The 18731-nt window shown below is 44.8% G+C and overlaps 1 protein-coding gene across 1 annotated transcript in view; it reads left to right on the forward strand.

Moving 5' to 3' along the window:
- The window catches only part of bmp2k (BMP2 inducible kinase), a 37588-nt gene extending 19690 nt beyond the window's left edge, over window positions 1–17898 (forward strand). The window contains exons 5-16 of the mRNA XM_086170031.1: window positions 360–481; window positions 1035–1116; window positions 1514–1646; window positions 2726–2829; window positions 2919–2998; window positions 3978–4123; window positions 4412–4590; window positions 4674–4778; window positions 6324–6523; window positions 7368–7522; window positions 7833–7943; window positions 16097–17898. Coding sequence (XP_086026157.1) covers window positions 360–481; window positions 1035–1116; window positions 1514–1646; window positions 2726–2829; window positions 2919–2998; window positions 3978–4123; window positions 4412–4590; window positions 4674–4778; window positions 6324–6523; window positions 7368–7522; window positions 7833–7943; window positions 16097–17316 — 2637 coding nt within the window. The 3' untranslated portion in view covers window positions 17317–17898. The remainder of the gene's footprint in view (window positions 1–359; window positions 482–1034; window positions 1117–1513; window positions 1647–2725; window positions 2830–2918; window positions 2999–3977; window positions 4124–4411; window positions 4591–4673; window positions 4779–6323; window positions 6524–7367; window positions 7523–7832; window positions 7944–16096) is intronic.
- The last annotated feature ends 833 nt before the right edge of the window (window positions 17899–18731 follow it).

Below are 18731 nucleotides of genomic sequence, written 5' to 3' on the forward strand. Positions count from 1 at the left end.
TTTTGATAATTTCAAGTGAATTTCCATGATATTAAGTATGTTTCTAATTGATTTTTAGTGAATTTTGGAATTCTCAGATCATTTGGAGGGAATGTCTCTGAGTCTCAATAGATGTTTCTGGATAAACCCGGGTCTTCCTCTGAACACGCCCCCCCCCCCCGCTCTGTTCTGCTCCCACTTGCTGAGTTACGTAACAGAGCGGGGACACAAAAGACGGAGGGGCCCGGGGACGCAGGGGAAGTGAAAGCGAGAACTAGTGATTCCCCTCAGTCTGATCTGTCCCCGCTGTGTGTGTGTGTGTGTGTGTGTGTGTGTGTGGTTGTGGTTATTTTTTTGAAACCCTCGTCCCCCTCCTGCAGGTGGAGAACATCCTCCTGAACGACCAGGGCAGCTACGTTCTGTGTGACTTCGGCAGCGCAACGCACAAAGTGCTGCTGCCGCACAAGGACGGGGTGACGGCCGTGGAGGACGAGATCAAGAAGTGAGTCTTTCTTAGGGACAGAGACCCAACTCTTTTGGGTTTGTGGGCTGGAATATGCCAAAATAAGTATGAAATGCAAGGTTTTAATATTAAAGAAAATAAGATGAATGAATAAGGCAATAAATAATCCAAAAATAATTGTTAAAATGGGAATTGATCAATTTAACAACATTTTGAAAAATGATAACTAGCCACTTACTATTTAAATTCATTCATGCAAAATACCAGTGTTGATTCAAGATTAATTTCTTTTGAGAACAAGTCCAAAAAAAATCAACTTCTGGAGTCAACGATCTGGTATAACAAACCAGAAAACATGATTTCACTTTTTGTTGAATTTGATTGTCCCCTTTTCATTGTCTTTCCTCCGTTTTTTTTGTTTGTTTGTTTTGCTTACATCTATCTTTTTGGAAGTTTTTAAATGTCCTCCATCCTTTTAAGCTATTTCTGTGGTCTTCAGCAGCTTTGGTAGCCATGCGTGCGCACAAGAGAGATCTGAGTTTACCTGGTGACTTCCTGTCGGTCAGTTATCCACTTCCTGTCTGACCCTCAGGTACACCACCCTCTCCTATCGAGCGCCGGAGATGATTAACCTGTACGCGGGGAAACCCATCACCACCAAGGCCGACATATGGGTAAGTGTGTATGCATGTGTGTGTGTATCCCTTCTTCTCCTTCCTGTCTCCTCGACTCACTTCCTCACCACTTTGAAAATCAATAGCTTCCGCAGGGATTTCAGTTGTAAGCAGTTTATTGCTTCAAAGATGGTACAGGTTTCAGTCTTGTTTCTCTGTCTTTATGTTATTTTTCTTTTTTTTTTTTCTTTTTCCCCGAAAAACTGTTTGAGTCACTAACCTCATTTCCATGGCAACTTTGTGGAAAAAGTTGATTAAATTTTTTTCAAAAAATGTTTAATAGTCATAAAAGCTTGTGGAAAAAGACCTGACCGTGTATATGTGTGTGCGTGCATGTGTGGGTGTTTTTGTTTTGTTTTTCTTGTTTTTTTGTGTTTGTGTGTGTGTCTCCCTACAGGCGCTCGGGTGCTTGTTGTACAAGCTGTGTTTCTTCTCGCTTCCGTTTGGGGAGAGTCAAGTCGCCATCTGCGACGGGACCTTTATCGTTCCTGATAACTCCAGGTTCTCCTTCAAGCTGCACTGCTTGATTCGTAAGTCCCTTGTCGTGTGTGTGTGTCTGACATAAGAGAACAACAACAAAAAGTTTTAAAAGTAAATACACACAGATACGAGGTAAAAAAAAAAGTGAGCGGCTGTTAAAATTAAATGGAAGTAATTCAAAATAAAAACAAGCTAAGTGTTGCAAAGGCAGCAGCAGGAAGTTGATCGGTCCAACTTCCTGTCAGCTTTTTTAGCATCCAGCTAATATCATTTTTGCATGGTCACATTTTCGGTGTAACTGAACCATGAAGATGTTCAGTACCAATCCTTGCCACTTCCACGCCTTGGTGAGGAGAGTAAGGACCATCTTTAAGTTATATTTATCAAATTTATTGGTCCTGCTGGGGTGCATTCTGCGGGTCCGGCCCGGCCCGGCCCATCCCGCTTCGTCTCCAGGGGAAGTTCCTCCATCTCCGGGGGAAGTTCCCCGCTTGTGTCACTTCCCCTCCAGGAGTTTGGAGCAACAGCAGTTTCCTCCTCATGGTATTCACTCGTCTGCAATGCCGCCCGGTGGCCAGGCTGTGGATTGCACGTTTCAGCAGCAGGAAACCACACCTGAAAAAACACCTGGTGGAAAGTCGACAAGGAGATTGTGTGTGTGTGTGTGTGTCTGTGTGTGTCTGTGTGTGTGTGTGTGTGTGTGTGTCATGAAAGGGATTTGGTTTGGATCCAGATAAAACCGTTACTGTCTGCACTCATTAAAACACAGTCTCACACACAGACAGTGGCAGAGACATGCAGACACACCAGTAAACAACCGAAACAAACACAGAATCAGGCTTAAACCGCAAAGCTCAGTCCTGACGAGCGTTGCCATGGAAACTGGCCTGAATTCTCCGATTTTTGAACCCACAAAGTCAAACAACAGACTTGATGTATTTTTTTTCTTTTTTTTTTTTCTTTTAAGGGATGACTCAGACCGCTCTCCTCCGATGTGAGAGAAAAGACCGGGGGCTGAAAGACGGCATTTTCCTCTTTCCTCTTTCCGCTTTCCGAACTTCACCTGCGGGTGGTCGGTTTCCACGGAGATGTGGTAGTTTCGGTGGAGTTAACGGTGTGTGTCCTGCAGGCTACATGCTGGAGCCGGACCAGGACAAGAGACCAGACATTTACCAAGTGTCCTACTTTGCCTTCAAGCTGGCAGGGAGGGACTGTCCCGTGCCCAACCTCTTTGTAAGAAGCTCCGCGCCCTCCCATTCTACCTGATCATCGGAGTGCGGCTCTCAACCGCTCTTTCAGTATTTTCCTCTATCTCCCGTTAGAACTCTCCCATACCCACGTCGCTGCCGGAGCCTCTGACGGCCAGCGAGGTCGCTGCCAAGAAAAGTATCACCAAAGCCAGGTACGGCTCCGCCCAGGTGCCAGAGGCTGGATACCAGGCGGGCTATTAAGTGGGAATTTCCTGGACAATTAGGCAGTGATGAAATGAAAATGTGACGGGGACTTTTCTGAAAGCTAACCATGTATGATGTGGAAAATTAACCAGGAATTATCTTGAAAATTAACCAGGAGTTACCTGGAAAATGAGTTGGAAATGGACTGAAAATCAACCAGGAATTATTCGAAAGCTAAGTGGGAATTAGATGGAAAATCAATCAGGTTTTATCTTCAATGTCATTGGGACTTATTTTGAAAATTGAGACATTTTGAGAAAGCTAACCTGGAATTATTTCTAAAATTAACCAGGAATGATCTTGAAATAAGTCAGATCATCTGGAAAATTATTAATTTACTGAAAGCTAACTGGGAATTAATCAATTGAGATAGATCTTAAAAATCTAGGAGGAATTTCCTGAAAGCGAACCGGGAATTATTTGGAAAATTAGTCAGTAATTAACTGAAAATCAACTGGGGAGTTTTCGAAAGCCAACCAGTAACTAGGTGGAATATTAATCAGAAATTAACATGAAATTCATTAAGAAATGTCTTGAAAATTGTAACATTTCTTGAAAGCTAACCAGGAATGATCTCGAAATTAGTCTGAAATCATCTGGAAAATTAGTCCGGAAATTTGCGGAAAACTAACGGGGAATTGATGAATCGGGAATTCTCTTTAAAAGTGAGGAGAAATTTTCTGAAAGCTCACCAGGAATTACTTGGAAATTGGTCAGAAGACATCTGTGAAAGTTAACTGGGAATTATCTGGAAATTTTAAGAGGAATGATCTGGAATATCACTCAGAAATGATCCTGTTCGCTATCAGTTAGACATTAGTGAAAACAAAAAAGTGTAAAGTCATCAGACCTCAAGAGGAAAGTTTCCTCAGAAATTTTTCTGAAATGCATCAAGCCTGACCTTTGACCCATGACTTCACATTTCAGGATCACAGACTCTGTGGGCCCAACAGAAACCTCCATTGCTCCCAGACAGAGGCCGAAGGCGACCAACAGCAACGTCCTGCCGCTCGCCGCCGTCACCCCCGTCAAGATGGCCGTGCCTTCTGCGCCCGTCAGTAATGGACAAAAAGGTCAGTTCGCCACTTCCTGTTTTGTTGAAGCAGAAAAAAAATTCGAATTATGATGGCGGTCCCTGGATTATATTTAAAATATTAATTCAAGACAAAGAGAGGTCATTGATAGAAGGCACGTTCGTAAAAGGAGATGATCTAAAAATTGTCCAGAAAACCAATTTGTAGAAACTAAAACTTGTAAGTTAGAGAGGCTTTCCTTGCAGTTGGCTAGACTTGTGTAAAAGGGAAACGATGAAAATCAATAAATGAGCGCTCGTGTTCTGTAACCACCATCTGTCCCGGCAGCCCACACTCCAGGCTCCGCCCCCTCCTCCATCCCTGCCCAGTCCGGCAGTCAGCAGCACCGGGTCCTGCAGCAGCTGCAGCCCGGCGACCTGCGTCTGCAGCAGCTACACCAACAGCAGCAGCAGCAGCAGGCCCTGCAGCAACAACAGGCGAATGCACAGCAACTCCAATACCTCCAGGTACACACACCGATACGCACACACAAACACACACTTCACACCTGCATGACTTCTGAAGGTGTGTGTGTGTGTGTGTGTTCCAGTACCAACAGGCAGTGCAGCAGTCCTTGCAGCAGCAGCAGATGCTGATGCAGCCCATGTACCAGCAGCAGGTGGCTCAAGTGGCGCAGGCCCAGTACGCCGCCATGGTGAGCCTCACTACCCCTGTCTGTTTGGGTCTGTCTAGCTCGGTTGCTACGGCAGGGGGACGATAACAGTTAGCATGCAAATTGGTGCTCAGAAACCTTAGTCAGAACATCGAACCAAGTGGCAGCGAAACACGTGGTGCCGCTGCGTGATGCCGCAGACGCTGCAGCCTTAAGTTGTGCTGAATGCCAGCTCTCAGGCCCCCTTCCCACCCAAAGCCCCGACCCTTGCCATTGGGGAGTGGGTCAACTCTGCTGCCGAACAGACGCTCCAACTTCCACCTAACGCCGTCCAGAGTCCAGGAACCAGCCATCGGCGCTCGCAACAACATCTGTTTTTATCTCCTGCCCAATCTGGTCCAAGCAGAGCGGGCTGTGTGTGCACATGTGCGTGCACGCATGCGTGAAGTCCAGACTGTCAAAGCGGGCAGAGGGTCTTTGCTCACCTCCCTGTGGTCTCTGACGAAGGCACCCTAAATTTTAACGACTCAGTTGGCGACCCCTGGTGGCCACAAAGGGAAGGAACGAATTAGCAGCCCCGATAGTTATTGTTTTAGTTTCTGACGAATTCAGTAATCTTACTGTTAATGGATTGGATACATAATAATCAAATACTTTCTCCTGCACCTCCTGATTATTGAAGGTGCATTTCTAACCTTTTTCATCCAAATTAATTTATTATCATCAGCTTTTATTGATTTCTAAAAATAAACATCAGGGTTTCTTGAGTGCTTTTTTTTTCTTTGCTATCTTTCCCTTTTATTTTTGTATTTAATTTATCTTGCTAAGTTTTCAAGTCATCAGTGAATTTCAAGCGGTTTCCGACCCTTTAGTAGTTTCTTAATGATGATGATAGTAATAATACTTACTGTTATTATTTGTTTTGCTAAATTGTCCATTTCCTACCCAATCATTTAATACTTTTCTGGCTGATTGATTATATAGTTCTTCATAAAAAATCAAGCAAAATATGAATACAAGAAGTTTTCGGTCTGCGACAGTAGCGGACAAATACAGTCCGTCATCACGCAGCTAGAGCAAGGCGGCTTTGTTTACATTTGCCAGGACGGCTTTTTCGCCCTTCATTGTGGCTTGCAAGGGAAATCGCACAGCGAAAATCGTGTTATGTCGGGCCGTAGGGACAGAAATCCGAACCAAGTCGAATACCTCCTGTATATATACTGAGCATTGACCATGACTCTGAGAGTTGTTTTTTTTTTTTAAGGCTTTCGTGAGCGGTAATCAGGGTTCTATTGGGGTTCTGTTGTGGTTCCTTGCAGGGTGTCAACCTGAATCCTTTAGAACCTGATTGGTTTCCTGTTGGGGCCTGATATCCTTCCTACTGTTTGACTGTCACCCTCCCCTTCCCTCCACCCACCCCCGCCCCTCCCTCCCCGTCCCTCCACCGTGTCCCCGGCCTTCCAAACCCAGCTCTGGTTTCTAACAGCATTTCATCATCTCTTGAGTCACCGCCGCGCGTCATCATGATCAAAAGTCCGTCCCTCATTCCCACCCCCCTCTTCTGCCCGGCCCCCCCTGTCCTCGCAGCTGCACCAGTACCAGCAGGCGTTCGCCCAGCAGGCGCCGCAGCAGCCCCACCCTGCCCAGCAGCATCTCCCCTACATGTCTTCCCCACTGGAGTTCCAGATGCCACTAGGCTCCTTCAACCCTGCAGCCACGCCCACTGCCACCACCCCTGGCCAGATCGGGGCGGCGTCCCCTGTGGACCCGCCGTACGCCAACCCCAGGTAACCGCTGCTCTTCTGTCTCCTGCAGCGGAGGAGGCTCGATTGCGACTTGTGGTTGCGTTGATTTTCCACACCACTGGAGGGCAGCATGGCCGTTCCGTTGAAACTGTAATTTCAACACTTTAAGTCAGCAAATACCCTAAAGTTTGTGAATACTCTCATTGTTAGCAAATACCCTGAAAGTGGATACCCATAAAGTGAGTGAATAAGATAAGATAAGATAAGAACAACTTTATTTATCCCGAAGGAAATTGTTGTGCCAGAGTTTCAAGTAAAACATAACAATAATAGATAATAGCAGGAAGGAGGGAGAATAAGAAATACAATAAAATATAAAGTGTCAAAGTTAAGGCTATCAAGTGTTTTAAAGTCTTTAAAAGTACAAAGATTTGAATATTCCCTTCGGCTGAAGGAAGAGGACTTAAAAAGTCTTGATAGGTAGAAAAGACCTGGAAATGTAGGAAATGTCCTTATAGTCAGTGGCTACCTGCATTGTCGGCCAGTACCCTTAAAGTCAGCAGCTATCCTCAATGTCCGATAATACCCTTGAAAAAAAGGACACTATCAATGTCAGCCAATACCCACAAGTCAGCATATACCCTTATAGTCAACAAATACCCTTAAATCAACTGACATAAACTTTTTTTGCATAATTTCTAAAACTAATCAGACAATATCTGTCCTGTGCACCTGTGCTAGTGTCACAGTTCTCCGGCTGTCAGGATATATTGTGTATATAATGTTCATGCTTGTCCTCTGGATTTCTGCTACCGACCATCATGTGTTGACACAAAACCTGACAGCATTGCCTCCGCGCCGCTGTTTTTTGTTTGCGCTCTGGCAGCCGAACCCCGCTGCTGGCCTCGGACGGGACCACGCCCCCCCCACAGAACAGCAACCCCCCTGACATGTCGCGCTGGAACCCCTTCGGCGAGGACAACTTCTCCAAGCTGACGGAGGAGGAGCTGATCGACCGCGAGTTCGACCTGCTGCGAGCAAGCAAGTTCAGCTTTCTCTTTCGAAAGATTGAGCGGAGTAGCAACAGCGGTCTTAGACGTGTCTGCCACACGGCAACAGTGGATTTAATGTTTTAAGTACCTGTTGGGTTTCGAATGAGATTAGCAATGAGTATCTAAACATTACCTCTCTGAGACAGTCTGATGGTTGTCATACTGATGCTTATCTTTAACCTCCTAGTTGTCGCTGCCTCAAAGTGGCAAGACAGAAGCGCAACAGAACTCCTGAGTGTCCGACTTCATGGGGTTTCCAGTCATAGTAACCAGAGTGTCCCTGTCCCTCCCCCCCACAGAGAAGCCGGTGGAGAGGACGCCCAGCGTGGAAGCCCCCGCCCCCCTCCCTGCTGCCAAGCCCCTTCCCCCCGAGGACCTGTTCGGCTCGGTGCCATTCGTGGCCAGCGCAGGCAAGTCGCTACCGTGACGACCAAGTACTGTGGAGCTGCACCCCCTACCCCACACTCACATGTTTGCCCCCCCCCCCACCACCACAACAACGGCCGAGACCACTGCCGCGGCGTGTAAACCAACCAATGAGCAGTCAGATACCCCCCCCCCCCCCCTTTGGTTTGTTTTGGTTCTCGACTCGGTGTCACAGGAGACTAAAATCGGTTAAAATAGTTTATCCCAGACTGTCGGACACCGTCTCTCTGCCTGTGTGTTAACAAAAAAAAAACCAACAAAAAATAACTTATGCAAATCAACAGGTGGGGGGGCTATGACGGGGAGCCGACCCCCCCCAAAAACACACACACACACACACACACACACACCCCTGAGAATGTAACCTCTATTAGGTAATTTGTCTGAGGGGTGAAAAACTTCCAGCTCACTGTGTTCCACGACCAGAGGCCGCCGGTTCCACCGCCATGCTAAAGCAATACCGACCACGTGACGCCGTCTGACGGGGGGAGAGGGGCTGAGTGACGTACATCTTTCTCGCGTGTGTTCTAAGGCTGAGTCGCGCAGAAATGTGGCATCAATGAAGGCAAACGACAAGGGTTCCGGCTGGGTTTCACACCACTCACATCTGATTCTGATGGAGAAGCTCTGACCGAAAGACTCGAAAAGCCCACGGTCTTGTTTCCGGAGTTAATCGGGCACGATATTGTTTGTTCAGATATGTTCACGACTGGTCTGATGTTAACCCAGGTTTTTTTTTTTTCCTCCTTGTTTAAAAACAAGGGTGAATTTCCGCTACGTTAGCATTAGCTCCCCAGTCCTTATTCATACAGGAATTAAATGCCATGCTAACACTAGCTGAAGAGACTTCTCTGGATGATAGCAAGTTGCTATCAGCTATGTTAGCATCTCTGTCTTTCCTTTATGGTGGGACTACTCACATTTGCAGTTATTGAATTATGGTAATGGTGGTGTTGTTTATGGTCGTAAATCACTCAAACTCTCAGCTACATCACACATGCTCAAAGGATTACGGTGATTAAACGTGTCTCTCCGCGGGCGGAAATTCACCATAATCCAGGTCTGTATACCTACAGCAAAGATAGCGTGTGAATGTTGACATCAATCTTCGTGAAATTACAAAACTTTTCAAAACAAAAAAACCTTGTTTGGTGTGAAACTACTTCCAGCGTGTGAACTGAGACTTCGGGACCCTTTGTTTTGGCCTGAGGTGCTCTAGTGTGACTTCTCGTGGCAGTGAGTGCTTTCCGTTATATTTGTTTTACAATCAACAGGCCACCTAATTAAGACAACCTCAGGTTGTCTTCAATTTTCAATCACTTGTGAGACGGAGAAATTCATGAAACTTAAAAAGCTTTCTTAACCTGGACCGCATGAGACGTGAGTTCATGTTACGCATTTTTATTGTTCTCATGGTATTTTTTGTAAGTTAGAACCGACTGAATATATATATACGGTCTTAGAGCATGAAGCACAAAAGATATCCTCGTATGGGGACGGTGACCGACTGTTAAGGTAAAAGTGGAAGTAGTGGCATAGCAGTTGTGACTAGCAATCGCACGGCAAAGTACGAAGCACATGTTTTAGCACAATTGGACATAGCATTAGCAATTGGAGACCACATGTGCTGGTACTGGTGTTCGTACCAAGGTAAAAGACTGCTAACTCAGTTAAAAGTACTATAACAAAGAGAGTAATCCCAGTGTCCCCATACGACGAAATTCTTTTTTTGTCTTTTTTTTTTTTTTTGCAAAAACCAAAATAGTAGGTCAGCTGGAGGTGATAGAATAAGTGTACAGTGTAGAGAACTGCTTCAAAGTTGATGTCCTCATATGAGGACCCCAGATCGTTGAGAGACTTTCCTGCTCCGGTATCGAATTTTCAGTTTCACGGTAGTTTGTTGACATCGGGAGGTCGCTAATGGGATCCCTCTGGTCTTTGGAGTTTGTTTTTTGTTTTCCTTATAAATGGTCCGGTCCAAACATCACTCAGCCCCGGTACTACTTCTAAACTCTTATTGGGACAGATACACATTGAAGAAAAAAAAAAATTAAATGACGCTTCCAAATTGGCGGCTCTGGGCCGTTTGTTTACAGCAGAAATAGCGGACACCCCTATTGGAACTGCAAATGGAAAAAAAAAACACCCAAAAGCTACTCCTTCATCTTCCTCATCTTTCCTCTGTCCTCCCCGTCAAGACGGTGTTGTCCCGATGTTTGTTGTGGATATGTGCACTTTACCGCTGAGGTTGATGCTCCTAACCGAGAGGACCGAGACTAACCGCATGTAGTTTTAACCCCTGATGCCCGTTATAGCCTCAGTATGTATGAAAATGCAGTATTTCTTATAACGTAAAGTAAAAACAAATATTGGTGGCAGCAATAAGCTTCTGTGCCTCTACACGTTCCCGCTCGGCAAATGTGAACCCGTCCCCACGTTTCAATAGGCGACGTAGAGACGTCATTTGTAACTGATAGGATAGATTTAGCGATAAGCAGTTTCAACGGTAACTTCCATATTCCCATGTCCTTTGGATTCCATGACTCTTAAAAGACTTTAAAAGAGTAGAATATGGTACCATCCCCTCCTTCCCCCTTGTGCCGTCTTGTCCCGTTGGAGTTTGTTGGGGGAAATGAGAGGAAACAAACCAGCCAACGGCTCATTCGCCCTGAATTGGAACGTCAAAAATCATCTGGATCTGTTTAGGTCTCATTCCCGCTGCATGAGAATAAACCATCGCCAGCTAATTTCCTGCTACGAATCGGTTTTTTCCTGCGTACACATGAGCTGTCTACGACTCAAAATTAGCCAACCGGCAAAAAGGCATATTTGTAGGCTTTGATTTTGATCTGCATGTGCACGTGGACATTGAGGGTTCTGAAAAGGGTCAGAGGCTTAAATTTTCCAGCGGGATTCTAATTCCCATATCTTCTCTAATTTCTCATATTCCCATAGTTTAGCCTCTATTTTATTATGTTGCCAGCACTAGCTTGCTAAGCTAAGTAGGCTGCAAGCTCTGCTCCTCTCTTAGCCACGAGGAATCTAACAGTACTAATGTCTGCATCTTTTGCTACATATACTCGTATTTTGGTGAGGTGTTTAGAGAATAGGCATGACCCCAAATGTGTCTCTCCACTGTCTCTCACTCGCCTACTTGAGAAACTGGTTATGCTTATTGATAAGCTGTAACGCTTTAACTATCAGGTAAATTCTTGCTTAGCAAATAATGGAAATGTTAATCCCCCAAAAAATTGAAGATCAACAAAAAGGGATGAAATCTTTCACTGCTAGACTATGTTGTCATCTTGTACCAATTCTGTTATGACAGACAGCTCATATCTTTTATACGATATTAGCTACAGTAGAGTTAGCTTGTTAGCCTACCTTGTAGAAGGTGTATCCATCCAATAATATATTAGCTCCTGATTTCAGCTTCAGTCAGAGATTAGACTCCATACTGGAGATCCCCCGGTGGCAGAAATGACAAACAGCGCATTTAAGAACAGAGGCCTCAACAGAATTCAGCGTCAATATCAGTCCAGTTGCCAACGGTTAACAGTAACTGCACCTTTTTGGAAATCATGGTTTTAGGGATCAAAATACAATAACTTGTTTTTCGTGCATGTCATTCTTCCATTTGGAGTTACGAAGTGCCTTTGTGCAACTTTGGATTCGACTGACCGTCCGGTAATCACCAGCGAGGTAGAACATTGTCCGTTGTCAAAATATCAGTTTATGGATCTACTTTGTGAGTCGGACGGGAACGTTTGTGCCAACTGATAATTTGTTGCGTCCCTGGTCATGTCGTCATACACGATTTGGTTTTTTGCTGTTTTGTCGTAACAAGATGTTGAAGACGGGGCCGGTGTTCCGGGCTGAGGAGAGGTGTTTCGCTAGTTCACCTAGAAAGACTAAATTGTTTCCTGATGCTCCTGGCTGGAGGGGGCATTTTCATTTTTTTATTTTTTTTGAGTCCCTTTCGAGCAACTCCTAGCTTCTTCCACTTTGAGGAAAAACACTTTCTTACTGACTCACTAAAAGGTTAGCACCTTTTTGGATGCCTCAACGTGGGTACAAACAGACCTCAAGTTTTGGAGCACAGGCTAAATTAGCATGGCGGGCCAAATTGTGCTTTGTTAGCAAGGTTCTTGGATCATGCTAAGCTCCTGCAAATAAGGATATGACATCTCGCCAATGTTTACTGTCTGTCCAGGCCTCTTCAGTGCCATTCGATTCTGATTGGTCGATACTTCTCCTAGACTTTGAAGTCGTGATGTTAGGGGTCGGGGTTCAAACTGAGTGCCGGTCCGTTTGGAGACCTGGTTTTGGGCGAACCAGCTCCGGAGGTTGGTGAAACCCACTCGGGGCTCCGGCCCCCTCTCTGAACAATGTGAAAGCTGGTCTTGTGATGCCATGTTTGAAAATCATGCCGTACAGTTGTTGTTGTTTTTTTTTATTATTCTTTAATGTCTTAAAGGGACATGCCAACATTTCTGGGAACTTTGTTTTTTTTTTTTGAAAAGTAATAAGAGGAGAAAAAGTAATAAGAGGAGACGGAAGATGGCATGTGACAAAGACTGGTCTTCTGCAAGTCAGTTTTGCATAATTAGTGGCAACAAGTGGGATTACTAGCTACAGAGGCAAAGTTCTTCTGTTGCGAAATGCTGTGATACATAGTGAGTGACTGTACATAGTGAGACGCACAAATTTCATTTCACCAAAAAGAAATGACCAAAACCACTGGAAAGAAAAGTAAAATAAATTCCCAGAAATTCACAGAAAAACTGTTCTCTAGATGTGAAGAATTTCTGAATCTGCAATAGATTAATTGAAAATTAGTAAAGAATTCATCGATAATACTGAAATAACCATTGTAAAGTAGCTGAAAATAATAATTCACTTAGAGTAAGGATTGTATTCCGCGCAGTGATTGGTCAGTCGCTGGCTCCGCCCCTACTGTCATTCCAAACCCGTCCCAGGCAAACAGCGAAGGTCCCAGAAACGGGACGTGTGGTGTCCCTTTAGTTGGCGCGGCCCCTGCTGGGCCGTACCATCCATTGCTCCGCCTCCCAGCAGCCATATTTTCTTTTCTCGCACCCGCCGATTAATATGCTTAGACCCAGGTAAGTTCATGCCGCTCCATCCTTCCATGTTTAATGCCCTCGCTTGTAGGGTTCTCTGTTTTTTTGTTTTTTTGTATTCGCCTTTTTGGTTACTGTGTTGTGACAAGCATCCGTTTGTGTAGCCGCTCTGCCATCTTCCTCACTTTTTGATTTGGTCACGTAGCAAGACAGCCATACTCAGAAACATCTTGTTCGCCTGTAGGTGGCGCCCTTTTGCCCGCCACTCAAACCGACGGTGGGAGGGGCCATCAGAGCCTCCGCCTTCACTTCTCTCTATGCGTGACGGAACGCTGAGCCAAGTGTCTTTGTATATTGTTTACATTTGCTTTGTTTTTTTTTTTTCTATCTTTTTATTTTGTTTCGAGTGTCAGGTTTTTTGGTCTTAAGCAGAGACAGGAAGGATGGGGGGGTCAAACAGCTACTTTAAAAAAAAAAAAAACATCAAATCTTTTTGAGCTTTTTATCCTGTTCTAACAGATCTTGCTAATTTCTTTAAGGCATTTAAAAAACAAATAGTTCAGGTGATTTCAATTTCAACTGTGTTTTTTTTTTTATAGAAATCAATTAATGTTAATCAAAATTTGTTTTACTGTTTTGGGTTGGTGAAGGTCCCCCCACCTTATTATTTAAGGTTTTTAATTTATTTCTTTTGTTTTCTTAGTTTAATGTAAGGATTTTTTTTTAACCTTTTTTTTTCAAATTATCTTTTTGAGAAAAAAAATCAAAATTTATGGTTAATCAAAATCTGTTGATAAACCATCACCTTATTAATACTATTATTATTGAAGGTTTATTATTTGAAGGTTTAAAAAAAATGAGTATCTACTCCAAATGCTTTTTTTTTTTCAATATTCTAATTTTTTTATTTTTTTATTTTTTTTATTTTTATCGATTCCATCATAATCAAAAATTTCCCAGCTCTTAAAGTTCTCAGCTTCTCAATTTTTTTGTCATTTTAAATTGTTAACAATTTATTGTTAAAAGCTGCTAAGTGGATCTGCAGACTCCCACTCCCTCCGGGGTCGTTTTTCAATCGCGGACCGTCCCTCGTCCCGAGGCGGAAGTAGTATTTGAAGTACCCCTGCGAAAGAGGAGCAGCTCGTCAGACCTCCCGGTACCTCCTACAGGAGCCAACAGGAGCTGGAGGTCGACAGCTGCCTCCTCTTCTGCACCGTTTGTTTTTTGCTTTCACCTCCCATAATAATCCTCCTCTGTCTCTGCATCGCCTCTGTACGCGGCTCTGTATCCAACTGTGAGTGTGAATGTACCTCTTTATAGAATGTTACTGAGAAATAAACAAAAACCTGGAACAACTTTAACACCTGGCTTCCTTTTTTAAAGTATTCCACCAAGTATTTAAAATACTTGGCGTCTCTCTCTTTCTCTCTCTCTAGCTCTCTCTCTCTCTCTCTCTCTCTCTCTCTCTCTCTCTCTCTCTCTCTCTCGCTCTCTCTTTTTCTCTCCATCCTTCTTCTTTGAGCAAGATGTTCCTGATGTGGCTGTCTTTGGGTCAAAACTGCAGAATAAAAAAAAAAGTAAAAAAAACCTTCCAATACAAAAGAGTTGATGAAACATTTCACTGATATCAAGTGATAGTGCTCAAAATTTTAATCCCAAATATTTTCTCTTTATTTTTTTAGTATTATTACTCTGCATCAAAATACTTATTTTGGTGGGGGGATGGATGTTGAATTTTCAGACTGAGTTGTGTTTCTTTGAACAGAAGCCGGCGTCTGTGAGGTGAAAAAAGAAGAAACCAACTAGTTTGTTGCTTGCCTTATTTTTATACCTAAATAACACATTTCCATGACTTTTTTTTTTAGGATTAAATTTGAATAAAATGAATGAGCATCTGGTTGGAGTTATATTGAATTGGCTAGGAGCTGCTTGAAATCACAAAGGTTCTGTCGAATGTCAAATATAAAAAAAATAACCTACATTTGAATGATATTCATAAAGAAATCACCTGAAACCAGCATAAATTCACTGAAAAATCATCTTAAAATACACCGGTGATGTAATCACATCCGTGTTTACAAGTAGTATTTACAATTTCAATTTTAATCATACTCTTTAGAAGTTAAATTTTGTAAATCTTTATAGGACTCTGAGAAACTGGCTCTCCAAGAGCTACTTTTTCATTGTGTAAAAGGTTTTAATTTTTCATCTTTTTCAAAGATCCAGTCTGAAGGAGAATGGATTGTAATTTTTGACCACAGACTGAAATTTCACATGGTTTTTAAAAAAATAAATGCTATATATTGACTGATTGATGGGTCGATTTGACAAATAACGTCTCCGATTGAGCCTGTGCAGCTCGTCCAGGTCAAACCGTAAAAGCCCCTTCGACTGACTGCCCTCCAGTGGCCGCAGCCAGAAACACACCAAAGTTTACTTTTAACGCCTGACCTGAAATGGAGACATGTACATGTGGAGCTATTTCTTTAGAGAAAACATCATTTTCAAGGCATAATTTAAAAAAAAACATTAAAAAAGTGTAAATATATATACTAGTAATAGAAATAATGGTACTACAACATTTGCAAGTGATAATTGTTTTGAATGCACAATATTGTACATTTTTTATTATATAATACATATTTCATAATATGTGGATATTTCATTGATTTAACATTTTTTCATGTTTAATTTCAAGTCAATGTAGAACATGATGTAAACAGGTTTTATAAACAAAAATTAGTTTTGAAAAACAAACAAAAAAGCAGAAGAAATTCTTCCCAAGTGTGAAGAGTGACAGTTTAGTTGAAAAAATAGCGTTCAAAAAAAAAAGAAAAGGAAGTCTGGAGTCGTGTTGCCATAGAGACATAGGATCCATGACTGGTTCTTTGGTTGGAGTCAGCCAGCCCATTCCGTTTCCAGGGATGCGATCCGGCAGCTGAACCCTGCCTGCTATGCGGTCGTGCTCTGGTCATGACCCGGAGGTCGTCGCCGTGGAAATGGAGAGGTAAACAAAGATGACCCGACTGACCCGAGGCCTCTGTGTGTTCCTCCAGGAGGGGCCGACGCTGAGGCGCCGGAGCAAGACGGCGCCGCCCCCGCCGAGGCCTCCTGCCCGCCGCCGCCGCCCAAGGGTTCCAAGTCAGGCCGCAGGACCACAAAGACGGGCGACGACTCGGACAGCGATTTCGAGTCGGACCCGCCGTCGCCGAAGAGCAGTGAGGATGAGGAGGCGGAGGAAGAGGAGGGCCTGAACAGTGAGCACGGCGACGACACCGAGCCGGAGAACCTCGGCCAGCGTCCGCTGCTCATGGACTCTGAGGATGACGACGAATCGGAGGAGGACTGTGAGACGGGCAGGGTCAAAGGTCGCGGCAGAAAGGGTGCCGCAGTAACGGGGGCCGGCCCCAAGGCTCAGCCCGAGCCGGCAGCTACGCCGACACCCACTGACCGCCCCGCAGTGTCGTCGTCCTCGTCCTCGGTGGACGTCTTCGGCGCCGTCCCCTTCCTGGGCGGGGACTCGCCGGTTGGCCCAGAGCCCACTGACATATTCGCCAAGGCGCCGTTTCGGCAGGCGAGCCAGGAACAAATGGCCACCGACGACTTTGACGTTTTCACCAAAGCCCCGTTCAGCCGCAACCTGTCCCGCTCGGGGAAGAGCGTCAGCGGGGAGGAGCCGACGCCCCCAGTCTCCCCCGAGAGCGTGGACGTCTTCGGCTTCTCCCCCTTCCAGCCAGGCGGCGCCGGCCCGCCGCCGACCACGTCGCGGAGCGCCGAGGACATCTTCAGGCCCCCATCGGAGTCACCCAGCCCGCAGCAGATGCGGTTGAAGCAGCGCAGCCTACAGAAACTATCCTCCCGGCAGAGGAAGGGGCGGCAGGACGCCGCGGTCGCCCCTGGCAATAGCAAGCGTCACCATGGCACACCAACAGGGGGGCGCAAGGCAGGCAAGCCCGCCTTCCGCACGCCAGAGCGAGTCCGTCGCCACAAAAAGGCAGGTCGGCGGGACTCGCAGAGCAGCAACGAGTTCCTGAGCGACTCCAAGGAGAACATGGGCGTGGACATCAAGATGGCAGAGGGGAAGGAGAAGGCCGACGAGCCGCCGCTCGACCCCTTCGGCGCCAAACCCTTCCACCCACCTGACGGCGGCGTCCACCCGGAGAACAAGACAGACGACTTCGGCGCCGTTCCCTTCACGGAACTAGTGATCCAGAGCGGGACGCCGCCGCCGGAGCTCGACCCCTTCGGGGCGGCGCCATTTCCCTCCAAGCAGTGACTCCGCCCCCTGAACCCAGGTGGGACCTCCTCAGACTGGACCTGGTAACCTGTGGAAGGAGACGTGCAGATCTGCTGCTCCTCCTCCCTGCTGGAGCCTCCTGATGCTGCATCCTGACCTTGTGAAATGTTTTGAAAGAACCCGTACAAACTCAGAGACGCTGAGCCCTGATGATGATGATGATGATAAAGATGATGAAGACCCGGCGGGTCGAAGCTCTGCCTTCCTGTCTGTTGCACCAAGAAGCCTTAACCCGAGCGGAGAACCTCCGACTTTGGACTTTGGACCTGAACCACTGAGCGCGGGGCGTCGGGGTCACGTGACCCGAAGAACGGGAAGGAACCGACGCCTACACTTCCTGAATCCCAGCCGAGCCCACGGCCTCCACCCCTCTTTTTATATTTCCTCCCTCCCTTCCTCTCTTCTCCCCCCCAACACCTGCTACTCATCCTCTCCCCCGATCCCCTGGTGATCCTCCCGTCCTCTCTGCTCCTCCTCCTCCTCCTCCCAGTCAGCGTTGTATTTAAGTTTCCAACCTGTTGGACATTTGGAGGAAAATAAAATGTCAGATTTGAGATTCTGTTTTGATTCATTTTCGTCTTTTTTTTCTCGAAAGAGATCCAGGAGATGGAGGCTCCATTTCAAAGTGGTGGACTCTCCATCTCCTGGAATTTCTGTTCAGGAGATGTTATCCTGTACTCAAAAAAAAGAAATCTTGAAAAGGCTCCTCCTGAAAAATTAAATTTTAAACAATCGATGCGTAGACTTTAAATCATTTGATAAAAAAATATCTTTAGATGAACAGTAAACAACAAAAGAAAATGTACTTGTAAATGAAAAGTAAAAAAAAGTGGATGCGGGTCAAAGGTCAAAAAAGAACATAAAGGTTAGTTCTTAATTAAGAGAAAAATTGGCCAAAAGTCAGGAAAACCTTTGAAAATGATGCAAGTTGAATGAAATATATATATATTGCATATATATAGCATAAATATATATATATATATTTATATATATATATATTATACACACACAGTGGGGTAAAAAGGATTTAGTTAGCCACATCATAGGAACACTTAAACTAAGAGAGACATAGTTGTGTATATACATATATGTGTGTGTGTGTGTGTATAAATAAATATATATATATATATATATATGTTAGTACATGTGTGTATGTATGTGTGTATATATACATGTGTATATATACGTTAGCATATGTATGTTTGTATATATATGTGCATGCATGTATTTATATGAGTGTGTATATATATATATGTATATGTATTATATGTGTGTGTGTGTGTGTGTGCATGGTTCTTTTATTTTTGTGATGAGGGTAAAAAATAGAGGCAAATGGACAGACGTGATGAACATGACTGCCTCTACTTGACGTTTCTTTTGGCTAGCATATAATA

The sequence above is a fragment of the Fistularia commersonii genome, chromosome 22, assembly GCF_037954325.1.
Source record: "Fistularia commersonii isolate RoL2024-O1a breed Wild chromosome 22, RoL_Fcom_v1.0, whole genome shotgun sequence".
NCBI lineage: Eukaryota > Metazoa > Chordata > Actinopteri > Syngnathiformes > Fistulariidae > Fistularia > Fistularia commersonii.